Consider the following 14,321-nt stretch of genomic DNA (forward strand, 5'->3'; position numbering starts at 1 on the left):
TCTGCTATCTCCTGGACTTTGCTCAAATTCATGTCCATTGAGTCGGTGATGCCATCTAACCAACTCATCCTCTGCTGCCGCCTTCTCCTTTTGCTTTCAGTCTTTCCCAGCATTGAAGTATTAGAGCTTCAGCATCAGCCTTTCCAGTGAATATTCAGGGCTGGTGTTCTTTAGGATGGACTGGTTTGAGCTCCTTGCAGTTACAACAGTTTCAGCTTTAAATATAGACAGCCCAGCCTGGGATTTACATTACTCAGCCTTGTATATATGTATTAATAGTTAGAAAGCTTGTGTGTCAGTCTCTGGCATTCTCTCTGGTTGCCTTCAGCGTGATGATCTTTCTTCCACTTTCTCCCCTAGATGGACACTGAGGGATCCTTCCCCAGAAAACCCGCCTCTTTGTTCCCGCGTTTTCTTCTCAGCTGTGTCGTTCCCTGCATGTTGCCTGCCACTTACTCACCACTGGGGTCTCTGGAAGATAATCTTCTCTCTGGAAGCAAGTGGAAAAGCAAAGGGAAGACCCTGTTACTTTTTACCACTGGCTTCACAGAAACACTCGCCATTCTTTCTTCATGGCTGCGGGCAGTCTGCATCTTTAATTCTCTGATGGTATTTACATACCACACTCTATTGCTTATTACTTGAGATGGTATAAAGCTTGCCTTGAGTTTGTTTTGAGTTGGGTGTAAATTTTCTAGGAGGTTATTGTTTATCTTTAGAGAATATTCTAATCTAGTAGTGCGCTCCTGAGATTCAGAAGCCGTTCTGGGTCTGCTTAGGTCGTGGGTGTTCTCTGCGTTTGAAGGCTAGATCTAAGTGGAGGAGGGAGACTGGTGGGCAGTCAGATTCTTTCCAGCCAACTTTTGTTTTCTACATGTACTGTATGAACAAAGACTAAAATTACAAATACTGTTTACTTTTTATAGTTGACTGAGAAGATTTATTGCTAGGACTCAGGCTGTTCATTGTTTTTACAGCTATTTGAGCTGCTCTGAGAGTCTAAAGTGGACAGTTTAGTTTCCATCAGGTACATCTTTATAAAGATATTACATATCCTAGACCTGCCCTTTTATATGTATCATACTTCAAACTGGGAGACTCTAGATGAAGTCCAACCGAGTTATTTTTTAGTTCTTAAGTTTAGGGTAATGTTATAAATGCTGACAAACCTGCAGTGACACAGATTTGACTGCTTATGAAGTGATGAATAAAACCTTTTAGTGGTGTGTTCATGGTGGAACAACTCGTGAAAGCCATCTGCCACATCTGCTTGTGTGAAGGGAGTGTTGAAGACTGTTCTCTTTAAAAACACACTGTCGCCTGAGTCCCCGCAGTGCAGGGAGCAACTGGACAGGCCCCAGCACAGGCAGTGCTGGGGGAGGGGTGGGTCCGCCCAGGGGGAGATGTTCCTCATTACGCACGAGAAATCTGGCTCTGCGGGGCTAGGAACAGCTGCTGCAGAGTCAGTGTCGGTGTGTGCAGGTGAGATGGGTGAATGTAGACCCCCCGCGTTTAACATTCACACACGCCATCTCTGTGACAGCAGAGGGAATGTTACCATCACGCTAGAGGGAAGGCTGGGGTACTGGTGAGAGCCTGGCCTGTCCGCGTCCATCTGCTTACAGACTAATGCTGACCAAGCCACTAAGACGTTTCAGCTCTATGAAATGCTTTATTTACTACATAAACTCCGAGACCGAAATAAGGGTTACTGAGAATTAAGTAGCATTCAATGTAAAGAGGAAGCTTTCATCAAGTTGCTGTCTTCAAATTTAAATTTACTCTTCCTGTTAACAGAGTAAGTAAATTGTAAGAGTAAGCCAAAGGACAAGCAAGAGTGAGTCCCTGTAACCAAAGATGGACAGCATCACCCCAGATTGTTAGATAAACCACTGTTTGTACTAAGAAGTGTTTCCTTCCTGGTGGTGAAGGGCAGGTGACTGGAAAAGAGCTTTATATACTGTGTACCCCGCTGTGTTGGTATCATGGATGCACTTACACAGGGTACTAAGCTTGACTTAAATTCCTTATTCAGTTGTTTATTTTTTGCACTACTTCAGTTGTATCATGTGCAATCTCTTGACCAAGCCTATTTTTAAACTCTGGTAGAGTATCATTTTATACATATTCCCAGCTGCAAAATTGGTATTGCTTATTTCAGCAAGAGAGATTGTTTGCATGGAAAGATTAATAGCACTGATTAGCTTTCTAATATTTTGCACTTTTTGAAATGTTTGTTTTTTATGTGATTATATTTAAAACTTTAGTAAATAATGAAATAAAACCAATTTGACCAGTTGCCTACTTCTACCTGGCTCATCCATCAAAGACCAAAGAGAATCAGTACAATAACCATTTTCTCCTCCCTTCTGTGTTACTGCTGCTAAGTCGCTTCAGTTGTGTCCAACTCTGTGCGACCCCATAGTCGGCAGCCCACCAGGCTCCCCCATCCATGGGATTTTCCAGGCAGGAGTACTAGAGTGGGGTTCCATTGCCTTCTCCATTCTGTGTTACTAAAACAAGTTTAAAAAAAGTACTGGGCAAAGAACTGACATTCGGGTTCTTTTCCCCTTGACTGTTAACGGTGATTATAAGGTAAATATTGAGAGCTCTTTGGTATTATTAACATCAGCCACTGCTGGAGACAGTTGAGTCACTTATGTTAGATGGGGAATCCAATGTTTAACTTTGAAATGTTTCAGTTCTCAAATGGAACTTTTAAGTGCAAAGCCCACATTCACCAGTTTATTTGCATATTGCATTTACATAAGGAAAAAGGTGCACTGAAAATGTTATAGAAAGAAATACACAAAACAAGGTCATATTAAAGTATGGTCAGCATAAAAAGAAGGGTAGTTTCAGGTCCCGTGCATCAGTTCCAACCACATCCCGTAACTGTTCCTCAAGGCCCACTGGGGACAGGACAGGAGACGCTGATCTGTCCTCCAGGTAAGTCTCTTGAGCGCCCTCCTGCCTCAGCCACGTAGACAGGGTGGGTGTTTGCACAGGTCTGCAGCCGTGACTGGAGGTAGATCGGCTCCTGAGCGCAGTTCAGCACAGGTGCAGCAGGAACTGGGATCCGTTGTCGGTACTGAATCGACGCTCCTGACCATTTTCTTGTTTACTGTGTTTACTCAGTAATTCAACAAATTATCAGATCACTTATGTTCACAGAATTCAGAAGGGACAGCGCTATTCAGCTGGACTTGGATAAGCACAACAGTGGTCAGTTAGCCAGAATCGGACATTTCCCATTTCAGGTGTGGAATTGTCTCGCCAGAGAAAGTAAACAGAAGTAAAATAATTTAATTGCTCATGCCCTGGATTTTAAGATTCTGAGCTATGGAAAGTGGAAATTAAGTTTTGGTAATCAACACTAGTGTCTAGGATAAAGCGAGGCTATGGTAAATCATCTTTGTGACATAATCCTTCTAACAGCTGTACTGAAGTTACATGTGAAAACACTGGATCTTGAGACACCAGTCTGGTGGACCAGACTCTAAGCTGCTGGGGGACTGTGCATGGCGCACAGCAGTGAAAAAGTACCTCGACCCCTCTCGATAAATCCCTGTGCGCCGGGGCAAAACTGCATCAGCCTGTGGGCGTCTGTCCTCACCTGTCCGCAGGAGGTAAAGGTCAGACATTCTTGTCCTGGGCGTGGGGAGAGAGGAGGTCCCATGGGCCTGTTCTCCAGGGAGGCGGCTCCGGTGTCTAAACACAGAAAGGCTGCGGGTTGCGGGGCTGCTTCTGCGCGGCAGGAAGAGCAGGGCTGAGGGGCAGTGGCCTGTGGCACTCGGCGTCCGTCAGCGGAGGGTAGTACTGCCTGTAGCAGCTGTACGCGAACGTCAGGCCGATGGTGGATCCAGCCAGGACGTCTGAACGAAGACAGAGGAGACGGCCTTCCCTCACTCACAACTCATGCTTGCTGGTGGAGGGAGCTTGACCCTCCAAGGCTACTCGTTTAGCCTGCAAAACCCCTACATTCCAGGGTTACGGTTTTGGGGGATTTTCTTAGTTTTATCATATAGCTGCAGTACTGTCATTATCAAGCTGTTCCCTTAAACACCAAATCAAAACACATCTTTAGTTAGGTAAGTATAACAAGGCATTTTCTGAGTTCACTGCTTTGAGTTTTTTTAGTTTGGAAGAATAACAGGTTCATTGAATACTATGACAAACTCCTCATCACCATTCAAAAGGTTCTAGAAGAAGGCATAAACTCTCCAGGAGTTGCCTCTCTCTGCAAAAATTTAGTTTATTCTTCAGAACAGCTCTTAAGGGCCTCTAGCTAATACTGTCAGCTTTTTTTTTTTTTTTTTGAATTTTGGGCTTTCTCTGCAGATACTCTGTAATTTGGATGTTTTACTATATCATTCAACTTAAATTTCTTTGGTTTAATTACAATTTTTTATGTTTTCTTAAATTTTACTTCTATTACTGAACAAAAACCTTGACAGTGAAGTTGATTTTTAAGGTAGTAAGTAAACTGGACTTTGAGGTTGGTTGTAAAAAATTTATTGAGTTTTTTCTGAACTTAGGATGCTTCAAAGTAATGAGAAAATTAGGATGTCCCTCTTTGATAATCTGTTTAAAAGATAACAGTGTGCCTTCTCATTTTCCATGTAGCAATAAACCACACTCTCAGTTTAGATCCAGACCATCCTTGCACACTTGTCTGTTCACTCAGCAGACACCCGGGGGTGTGTCCCATGCCACGTGTGGGGGACAAATGACGGGAGAACCGTGGAGGGTCCACGGCCTAGACGCCTGTGGTGCTTACCCTGCCAGTGATGCTTGTAGTCACAGGTGCGGGACAGTGCAATCACAGCTGCAAAGAGTAGGGGTGACAGAAAGGAACAGAATCTCCAAGATTTCCCTCGGCCTTGTGGTGTGAAGCAGTGTAACTTCCCAGCCAGGTAGAAGGATGCGAAGGCCAGACCGGCAAATGCAACTAGAAGAGGGAAAACCTCTCAGTATATGTCTTTTAAAGGAAAAGAAGACAGGGTTATAAACATGTTCTTTGCCCTTTTTGTAGCTTCCGGTGTAGATCACTGATCGAGACTGTCAGTTATGAGGGAGGAAAAAACAAGGGAAAATGAAGGATTATGTCCCAAAGTGAGTGACATTTACCCAGAAGAGTTTTTGGAATCCTAGTGATGGGACTTCACTTCCCGGTGCCTCCGTTTCCTTGTATATAAGTGGGAATCATAAAAATAACAGAATCCCATCTCATTGGGCTAATATGCTGTCATTTATGAGACATGAATCTAAAATGCTTTTGGAAGCACCTGACTATATAGTGACTCTTCCATAAAGGTTGCTTAATATTTTTATGACTAGCACGAGATTGCAGGATTTAGGCAGGATAATACAGTAATAAAAAAATGTTCAAATTTCATGAAGGGAAAGTACTTCCTCTGTCCTTAAATATTTAATACTTGAGGTTCAAGCTTGTTATTAAAGAAAGGGGGGGCCTCTCTGACTTCTAGATACAAGAACAAGAGTGCATGAGATGTTCCCATCCTCACAAGTTCCCCTGGGTTAAATTAAAAAAAAAAACACGGATGTAGAGTTCACGTGGTATTCATACAGGAAGAATGGCCACTGGGGAAGCTCTTACGGCCCTCATTCACCACAGCCTTGTCTCCTGTGCACATCAAGTCTCCACGGGCTTGCCCATCCGGGAAGCAGCGGTAGAAGAAGTCTGGGCGTGGCCTGGAAGAAATATGGCCAGGTATGAACGTGGATCATTTACAACTCCAGAAATTGTTCTTAGTTGTGTTAGATATCAATTAACCCATTAACTGTCACTCAAATAGCATCCCAGGCAAAATAGTGAAACTTGACTGGATAGTCGCCACTAAGAGAAAAGTTTTATTTTTCCAAGGTTAGTATTTAAATAAAAAAAAAAAAAGGCTGCTGCAGCGCATAATTACTTGTTGGGGGAAAGATCCAGTCATGCGGCAGCTTCCTCAGGGTCCTCTGGGGGACACTGACTCTGTGGCACTGGGAAATGCGCTGTTCTGGGCAGAAAAGACCCTGAGTCAGCCGGGCACCAAGGCAGAGGGGAGAGAGGAAGCGTTAAGAGAGAAGAGGCTCGGGGAGATAGGGCTGGGGCTGGGGCTGCGTGACCCCGCTCTCCTGACCAGGGAGGCCTGAGACCGCAGGTGGAAGCTTGGGCACTCACCTCCCCACTATCAGTTTGATCGTGTTGGTGAAGATGCCATTCAGGGCCAGGGCCAGGCTGGCTGCTGCAAAGCAAAGAAACTCACTGTCAGTGGGTCTACGGAGGTCCCTGTCTCGTTCAGCACAGCCACAGGGGACACCGTCTCCTGGGACAGCAGAGTGGTCGGCCTCCAGTCAGACTGGAGCATAAAAGGAACGCGGGCCTTGGTGGCCACTGCGGTGCCACAGGGAGGACTTCTGGCCTAGACTGAGGATGCGCCGCAGGTGTGCACACTCCTGTGCGTACAGGTGTACCTGGGAGGTGACCCACAGCTCACAGGTAAAAAGTGGGGTAGAGGGGAGACAGTCATCTTAGGGACTCGGAGCACGTGGCCTCCACACACTGAGGTCACCAGCTCCATGGGGAGTGGACCCGACGGCCGAGGGCGGGGGGGCACGCTTACCCAGGCAGGCCTGCCGGCTGTCGGCTGCATCCGCCGCCTTGAGACACCTGGCGAGGAGGACTGGAGCCAGCGGGGCGAGGAAGGCGATGACCTGCAAGGGACACAGCGGAGCTGAGCACACAAAAGAGAACAGAACCCTCCGACAGCAAGAGGGGCGGAGTGACAGAAGTCACACCCCAGACCTGAACTGCCCCTTGCAGGTGCGGCGTCCAGGGTCCGCGGCCCCGAGCTCCCCTGGCCGCCCTGAGCATTGCCCCCCAGCACGTGTCTCCTGAGCCAAAAAGGAGGGACACCCGCTCTCAACCCCGCCGAGAAGCACAGCGAGGCGAAGCCCCATCTAGCAGCGAACTCCCCATAAATGTCGCCGCGGAGCCGGGATGACCGCCCAACGCCCTGACAAGCGCGGTCTGAAGGCAGGCTGGTCCTCCACGCACAAACATCGGCTTGGTGGGGAGATACTCTGCCTCCACGTACGGATTCCGGTAAAGCCACATCTCCTCGGGCTGGATGAGCCTCTGGAAGGGCGGCAGCAGCTCCGTCACCCTGAAGGGGACACAAAGGAGCGGAGCGTCGGCGGCTTCCGGCAAGCGTGCGCAGAACCCGGCCGGGTCTCGGAAAGGAGGGTGGGGGGCTGAGGGCCCAGGACTGGGGTCGGGGAGGGGGCCAGAGCTCAAGTCCTTACAGGAAGGCCGCGAACAGTGCGAGTCGCACGCCCACCTCGACCGCGAGGGCCGTCGCCGCCGCCTTCCCCTTGCCCATCGCCCAGTGCGCGTTCAAGGCTGACGTCGTGGCGCTGGGGCGGGGCGTCGAGAGGGGCGGGGCATCATGTGGGGGTGGGCAGATGGGTAGGGCGGGGCCGGACGGAGGGAGGGGTCAGTCTCCGCCCTCCCACGCCTGCCCCGACGCTTTGTACTCACTTGGCCTTCGCTCCCAGGAAGCGCGCAAAGTGCGCGTTTTGTGTTGCTGCGTTGTTAGGTCCAGAGTTTTCCGCGGCTCCGCTAGACCTCGGGCTGCGGGGCCCACCGGCGGGTTAGATGCACGAGGTCTTCCAACCCCGCTCTGGCCCCCTCCCGCCCAGGGTGGCCTGTTGGCCACTGAGTTGTAGCAAGAAATTATGGGCAATGAACAAGTCCATATATTTAATTTTGGAACATACAGGACAATTTATTGAAGTCAATCTCAAGCAAAATCGGAAATCAGTGGAATGTCATTAAAAATCTTTCCAAATTAATCCTCACGGAAGCAAAAAAAAAAAAATTTGAATCCCAAAGTATTTGTAAAATAAAAAAGGTAACATCTCAGTAAATAGAATGTACAAAAATTATATGTTCCTACCAGCACACACAGTAGTAAGAAGCTTAAATATTACAGGCAATCCTAATACACTGTAACTAGTCAATAACAACCTATCTATATACAGGTTAACCAAGCTTTAAACGTTTCACACTATGCAATAAAACATGGGCCAATCAACAAAATCCCCAAAATATCATATATCTTGAAGTCTATGTGGCAACATCAAGTCATTATTCAGTAATGCCCTAGTGGAACACCCCCCAGGGAAAATGAACACTAATCCTTAGTATCAGGAGCTTCTAGCCAAGTCACAGAAACTCTAATAAAAGAGATTGACTTTTAGTGAATATTGATGCTTTGTTATTAAAGACTCAAGTCTCAAGTGATTTAGGCAAAATAACATTTCACAGGATCTACAAAGTTTATTACAGATAAACAAAGTACAGAAATAACCAATCTACAAAGGTCATTATCATAGATAAAGATCACGAGGAAATGAAAACAGAATCTGTAGGTATCTGTGGTTGTTGTGCAATATCACAAGTGGATACAAATGGATTTCTCATGTCAATTCCAATTATGCACACACCCTTATATATAAAAAGAACCTTATTATTAGCCAGTTGCAATCATCATTTAGCATCTTAGTTATCAGTGGCGATAGGATTTTCTTGTTTAACATGGAGGGCATGTGACAGCACGAATGAGATAAAGAGCAATGTTAGTGACAATGAAGGAAAAGGACATTTTATCCAGTCCACTTCTAAACTGACAAGAGTTACACCATATACACCCCTCATCTAGGTCATCTGATGGATACTGACAGCAGTGTGCACACATCAGAAGTCTGGCAGCTGGGGAAGGGGAACCCGAGGGTGCTTTCTTGCCAATTAGCAGATGCAGTGATGTCACACGAGAAGATGAAGGACTGAATAAAGGACTTTGGCAACTATTTTCCCTTTCTCTTACACGCTAATGACTTTGAGATGCTCCTGAAGGACAGGTATTTCTCTACCTACTCTCCCTTCGTACAAACGTGCCACATGCACCTGAACTTGTCACTTAAGCCATGGACTGACTGGAGAAAGAACGGAAATGGGTTTGAAACACACAGGTCACACCCGGCATTTCAGGAGTGTAACATAAGTGCAAACTTTTTTTTTCTTTCCTACACAGGCATCTATTAAAAGGAAAGAAGAGGTGTGTGGGGATAGGGTTGACAAAATAACAAAGTAAAGAACATACGCAGGAAATACTCATGTAAATGCTGCTGGTATTTCATGCAGGAGTCTCTTCCCCGACTACGTGCACTGAATCTGAGAGACCTACTGTGGACGCTCCCATGTGCAGAACTTCGCCTCTAATCCAAGTTCAAGAGGGTAAGAGACAAAACAGTGTACAAAACAATGCTTTCTACTTCATAAATTTAAAAATAACTGTAAAACAAGGAGAATCTGAGGAGTTTCAAGTACTTAAAAAACCTGAATTCAATGAGGCAGAGGTCTCAATGTTAAAGTGACTACTTCGTACCTGTGGTAAACATTATAATTCCCCTCCCTCACCCTACTGTAACCCCGTTTCTCCCAGTCCCCCACCCCAGATAAACGTTGGTAGATTTCAGTATATACAAATTTCCAACTCTTTCGTATATGTCAGTACATGGCAAAGCTGTCTAAGTCTATTCCCGAGCCTATCTGGAAATGGAAGTGAGTTCCACTCTCTGTTTACAAATAACCAGAGACCAAGTCTAGGTGATAGAAAGCAAAAGTCACTTAGTCCTGTCCAACTCTTTGTGACCCCATGGACTGTACAGTCCATGGAAATCTCCAGGCCAGAATACTGGAGTGGGTAGCCGTTCCCTTCTCCAGGGGATCTTCCCAACCCAGGGATCGAACCCAGGTCCCCAGCATTGCAGGAGGATTGTTAACCAGCTGAGCCACCAGGGAAGCCCCAAAATACTGGAGTGGGTAGCCTATCTCTTCTTCAGGGGATCTTCCCGACCCAGGAATTGGACAAGGGTCTCCTGCATCGCAGGTGGATTCTTCACCAGCCGAGCCACCAGGGAAGCCCAAGTCTAGATGGCCTGAGGCTAAAGGAAGTTGTTCCCAGCGATCACTTTGTTCCGAGCGATCACTTCCTATCTGCTGCTGCTGAAGCTCTGACTCGAGGGATCTAGACACACCAGCTTTTTAAGTAATTCAAGTCTAATTTGCACTGCTAGTCAATTGAGCAACTGCCCCTGTCCCTTTGTGCTGTCCCTCCTGCAGAAGAACAACTGGTGTGAGCTTCGCAAGCTGTCAGCATGCCATGGTGACGAATTTTCTCATCCTAATGGGACATGGTGTGCGAGAGCATCTTAACTTTAAGGTGAATGCTAAAGAAGAGCTTTCTGTTTTAAAATGAAATGAGAGACAAGCAACAAATCCCCGGGAGTCCAGAGCCTGCGCTCCACACGGCTGGCCTGTCTGCTTCCAAACTGCAGATCTGGGCTGGACCCTGTCTGGAACACACCACGCAACAAGCTACTATGAAGTAAGGAAACTCTGCTTCACGATCAGGAAAGAAAGGTATCCAATTGCCGCCCTGTCTGAGAGTCCTTTATGTGATTATCTCGAGGTTGTGGGCGTCACAGCATTCTTCCCAGACCTGCTTCCAAATACTTTGTGGAAATGGCAGCAGGGAGCAGCCTTCCTCCTTCCCTATTTTATATTTTTAGTCTTTAGATGTGTTTCTCACTTGAACACACAGAAATCTCCAAGTTTCAATGATTCTAAAAGTCAGCCTATTTTATAGCTTAGGCAAGAGCTTTTTTGAGAATAAGGATAGGGTGGGAACGTGTTAGAAAGAGAAATGAAAATAAAACCCACCTCACTCCTAACTGTAGCCCTGATTAGACAGTCAAGAAGTGACTCACTTCCTCCAGCTGCTTCTGCCTTCCAGGAATGCAGGCCACCCCCTCACCCCCCAACCCCTCAAAAGCGACAGGCAGCTCCTTGCTCCCACCAGGGCCTGGAAGGTCTGGAATCTCACTTCTGCTTGTTACAGACCCAGTTTCTGAAGCGTTCTGCTGATTATCAAAAAACTTAACATTCACTTTTTCTCTGAACCAACATAAGGTTCAAAACAAATACGACCGTTATCCCATGCTGCTTGATGTTTTCGTTTTCGGATAAGAAGTAAAAACCAGCCATTTACGGTCTGACTACAGCTCGATTTCACAGTTAGCAAATCAAATAACAACTTCCGGCTGTGAGTAAGCAACGTGTCTGTCGCAGTGTTTCATGGCGAACCCCAGGCAAGCACACTGCTCGGATACTATGCACGCTGCATGGATGGATACTTTGCAAACAGAAAGCATGACTTACTCTTTCGCCTGCTTCCACAGCCTGCACCTTTAAAATATGTAAACTTGTGACACCACAAGGTGTGAGTAGAGCTCCTCGGCACTGGCAGGACTGAAACCACTTCTGAGACTGCTAGAGGACATTCCTGGACAGGGACTCCAGAGCTGCGGTCAGCAATTTTGCTTTCCACCCTGATTTCTGAAATGGCAGAACAATCCTGTTAGTCACCCCCTCCCGCCCCACCTACCCACTCCATTGACCCCCACCCCAAATCAGAAAACTCTCAGCAGAGCTCTGTTACAGATACACAAACAAAATGTGACACAATGCAGAAGCTGCATAAAAACACTTAACCCTAAGGTGTTCGTAGCATACAGGATATACCCTGGCTTACCATATAAAAGTCAGATAGTAAATAGCACTAAGTCCAAAACAAAGCAAGAAGATTTCATGTTGGATACTGATTCAACGCGAGTTACAGTTCAAATATTAAAGGAACTCCTTCATGTTAGTAAGTTTAGAAAAGCAAACGTTTATCATATACATATATAAAATAAAGTTTTAGTATGATAAAACATAGATTTTCTTAAGTTATTTTTTTAAAAGGACATCAAACTCTATAGTTGCTCAAGAGCAAAGTTTAGTGTTTTGGTGAGCTGTAATTCATGTGACTGGCGGCAGTCGCATTTGGTAACACCTGTAGCGTCTTCTGTCTTGCTCTTTCTTTTGAGACCGTATCTAATCAATAGAATTACTGGAGGCTCAATAAGTTACCTCAAAATTATTTGCTGGAATCACGCAAATGGCAGTTTAGGAGCTTAAGTAAAGGAATTGTAGTGTTTGTTTTTTTGTTGTTTTGTTTTTTTAAACAAAAAAATCCAGTATAATTGCACATATACATACAAAAAAAAAAAGAGGCACAAAACAGATTTTTTTTTTCTTTTTTCCAGAGAAGAGCTCTAAATTGATAAGAAAAAAGGGGACACACAGCACGACTGAAGGAATGTTGTGGCGCATCTGTCTTCCCAGCCTTTGGGTAAGGTCACTGGGTGCTTCGGGAGGGAAAATAAATGCTGCCAGGTACAGGCAACTGTAAGCAGTCAAAATTCACAGAGAAAGTGAACGTTCATTCAAGCTAACCCTAGACTTCTACTTAGTACAGTGTTACAGCAAGGTCTGACAGGACTAATGGATCCATACAGGGAATCCTGGAGTAGACATATTCCTAAGCACTGCGAGCAAGGGAGCTGTGGGGGCAGACAGTCCGCTCCATGAGTGTCTACTCTTGCCAATACTGCTTTCTTGGGAGCTCTCCCTAAGTGCTTCCTGCGGTGAAGTGTGTTTGTGGGGCCCTTACCTCCCTGTACAAGTGCTTCCCTTCCCCGTGGGGGCAAGTCTAAGGACTGGATAATTGACAGGTAACTTGGGGAAGGCCCTGACCCCTCTCACTCTCAAATGTGGAGTTAAACAGAAAGAGCTACTCAAATCACACAAATTCAAATTCACCTGTGTAGTTTCCATGAGGAAACTGAGTGGCCAGCTGATAAAGGGGATGTCTGACCGGGAGATGGAAAATGAAACACCCAGCATTCTCTCCAAGCCAGACCAGGGTCAGCACACTGGACAGACAAGGGAGCCCCTCTGAGCCGACTTTGGGTCCGTGCCCCTCGTCTGCCTTTAGCTGCCTTTACCAGTACCCCAGGATAATAGGAATGTCCATTCAAACACTGCATTCACTTCCCATATAAATGCACTTCACCAAAATACCCATTATCATCGGAGAACATTTCAGACTCGGTGAGGCCATCCGCTTCTAGTTTCCTCCAGAAGGAAAAACCAGCAACCACATTACATACCTTTCTAGGTAAAGTCATATCAGAAAGCCCGCCGAGTGTAAGACCACAGAGGTAATATCCACTGAGGGCTTTTGTTTTCAAGAGGCCAGGTTGTCCTCCCATAGAGCCGTCTCTAAGACCACGAGAAACACCTGGAAGGGGAAGCGAAGCGGCCGCCCTTCTGCCTGGGAGAGGGGCCTGTGACACCACCAGACCCTTTTCTAGAGGGCTTTCTGCAATTCCTACTTAAAACACACATGTACACACAGACACTGATCAGACTATCTGAACTACGTGTCTCAGAATCTTAAAAAATGAAAATAAATAAAGGAATGATGACTACTTTTGTTTTGTACACCCATAGAACACATTCTAGACTTAAAATTTATCTCATTAACAAAAAACTTTCTTTTCTCTCTGTTCTTATTTTAAAAAGCAAAGACAGCTCTTTTTTCCCAGCTGCAAAGGCTCTGAAGCACAGTAAAAGGCAAGAAAAGACCAAGTGAATCTAACCCTCCACAAAGGAATTCCCAAACCGACAGAACTCAAAACACCAGAGCCCACCACCGGCTTCGGCCTGTGGACCAGCTCCCCACTCCTGCTTTCGCGAGGCGGCGCCGCTGGCCAAGGCTGCCCGCGTCGCAGCGGTCTCTTCTTGCACTGACGCGTCCTCTACTTTTTTCTTTTCCTTTTTTTTCCTTTAAATAAAAAGAACGACATTTTCCCCGCCCGTTTACTCTCTGACTTCCTCTCCGTGATCCTGTGATTCCAGTTTACACTTGATCTTGCTCCAGTACTCGGGGGACACGGGGGATGCGGGGTCGTGCTCCAAGCAGCAGAGCCGGCCTTCCAGGGCGGAGGGCACCAGTGCCCCCTTCTCGTGATCTTTACAGAAGGACCGGGGGCAGAACTCGCAGAAGGCGATGGCCGCAGCGCTGCACTCATCACACTGGTGCCAGGGGCACTCCCACTTTCCTGGGGAGGTGGGAAGAAGGACGGAACCCAGTGAGTGCCCGGGTCCAATGCCCGCCAGACACCCTGCCTCCCACCTGCCTCTCCAGCTGGAGGCTGCGTCCGGCTGACCACAGCTCCAGGCCTCAGCCCACGAGAGGTCTGCATGGTCCTGGCGGCGTGGCTGTGAGCTCTGCCCCCAACTCCACACCACAGGGGCCAGCTGCCCACCTTGGAGAACATAAGACCCCAGCCCTGCCGCCCAC

At 46.8% G+C, this 14,321-nt stretch overlaps 3 protein-coding genes across 9 annotated transcripts in view; 1 reads left to right on the forward strand and 2 right to left on the reverse strand.

Annotated features, from left to right (window-relative positions):
* Window positions 1-2,296, forward strand: part of DDHD2 (DDHD domain containing 2) — a 29,342-nt gene extending 27,046 nt beyond the window's left edge. Inside the window, exon 18 of one of the 2 annotated variants that reach the window (XM_040242945.1) lies at window positions 361-2,296. The gene's annotated coding sequence lies outside the window, so the exon portion shown is untranslated. The remainder of the gene's footprint in view (window positions 1-360) is intronic. The other variant, XM_040242947.1, reaches the window with a different exon arrangement.
* A 427-nt stretch (window positions 2,297-2,723) lies between these two features.
* On the reverse strand, window positions 2,724-7,417 carry PLPP5 (phospholipid phosphatase 5). 4 transcript variants are annotated; one of them, XM_040242949.1, is made up of 7 exons: window positions 7,347-7,417; window positions 7,104-7,172; window positions 6,630-6,720; window positions 6,188-6,251; window positions 5,591-5,715; window positions 4,781-4,951; window positions 2,724-3,875 (listed from the first exon to the last, which is right to left on the reverse strand). In XM_040242949.1, exons 1-7 carry the CDS (start codon window positions 7,386-7,388, stop codon window positions 3,712-3,714), a joined length of 726 nt encoding a protein of 241 aa, XP_040098883.1. In that variant the 5' UTR covers window positions 7,389-7,417; the 3' UTR covers window positions 2,724-3,711. The 4 variants fall into 4 exon arrangements, with proteins under 4 accessions (XP_040098883.1, XP_040098882.1, XP_040098884.1 ...); XM_040242948.1 differs by having other exon boundaries at window positions 7,064-7,172; window positions 7,312-7,417; XM_040242950.1 differs by having other exon boundaries at window positions 6,812-7,172; window positions 7,347-7,401.
* NSD3 (nuclear receptor binding SET domain protein 3) overlaps window positions 2,724-14,321 on the reverse strand; it is a 108,121-nt gene continuing 96,523 nt past the window's right edge. Inside the window, exons 24-31 of one of the 3 annotated variants that reach the window (XR_005721474.1) lie at window positions 13,669-14,079; window positions 11,291-11,467; window positions 7,547-7,639; window positions 6,630-7,172; window positions 6,188-6,251; window positions 5,591-5,715; window positions 4,781-4,951; window positions 2,724-3,875 (exon numbers count right to left, since the gene is read on the reverse strand). Coding sequence is in view for 1 of the 3 variants with exons in the window: in XM_040242943.1 (XP_040098877.1) it covers window positions 13,838-14,079 (242 nt within the window). In the remaining 2 variants the exon portion in view is untranslated. Of the gene's footprint in view, window positions 3,876-4,780; window positions 4,952-5,590; window positions 5,716-6,187; window positions 6,252-6,629; window positions 7,173-7,546; window positions 7,640-7,767; window positions 14,080-14,321 lie in introns of those variants that run through there. The other 2 variants (XR_005721473.1, XM_040242943.1) reach the window with 2 other exon arrangements.

Source organism: Oryx dammah, unplaced genomic scaffold (genome assembly GCF_014754425.2).
Source record: "Oryx dammah isolate SB20612 unplaced genomic scaffold, SCBI_Odam_1.1 HiC_scaffold_7, whole genome shotgun sequence".
Classification (NCBI taxonomy): domain Eukaryota; kingdom Metazoa; phylum Chordata; class Mammalia; order Artiodactyla; family Bovidae; genus Oryx; species Oryx dammah.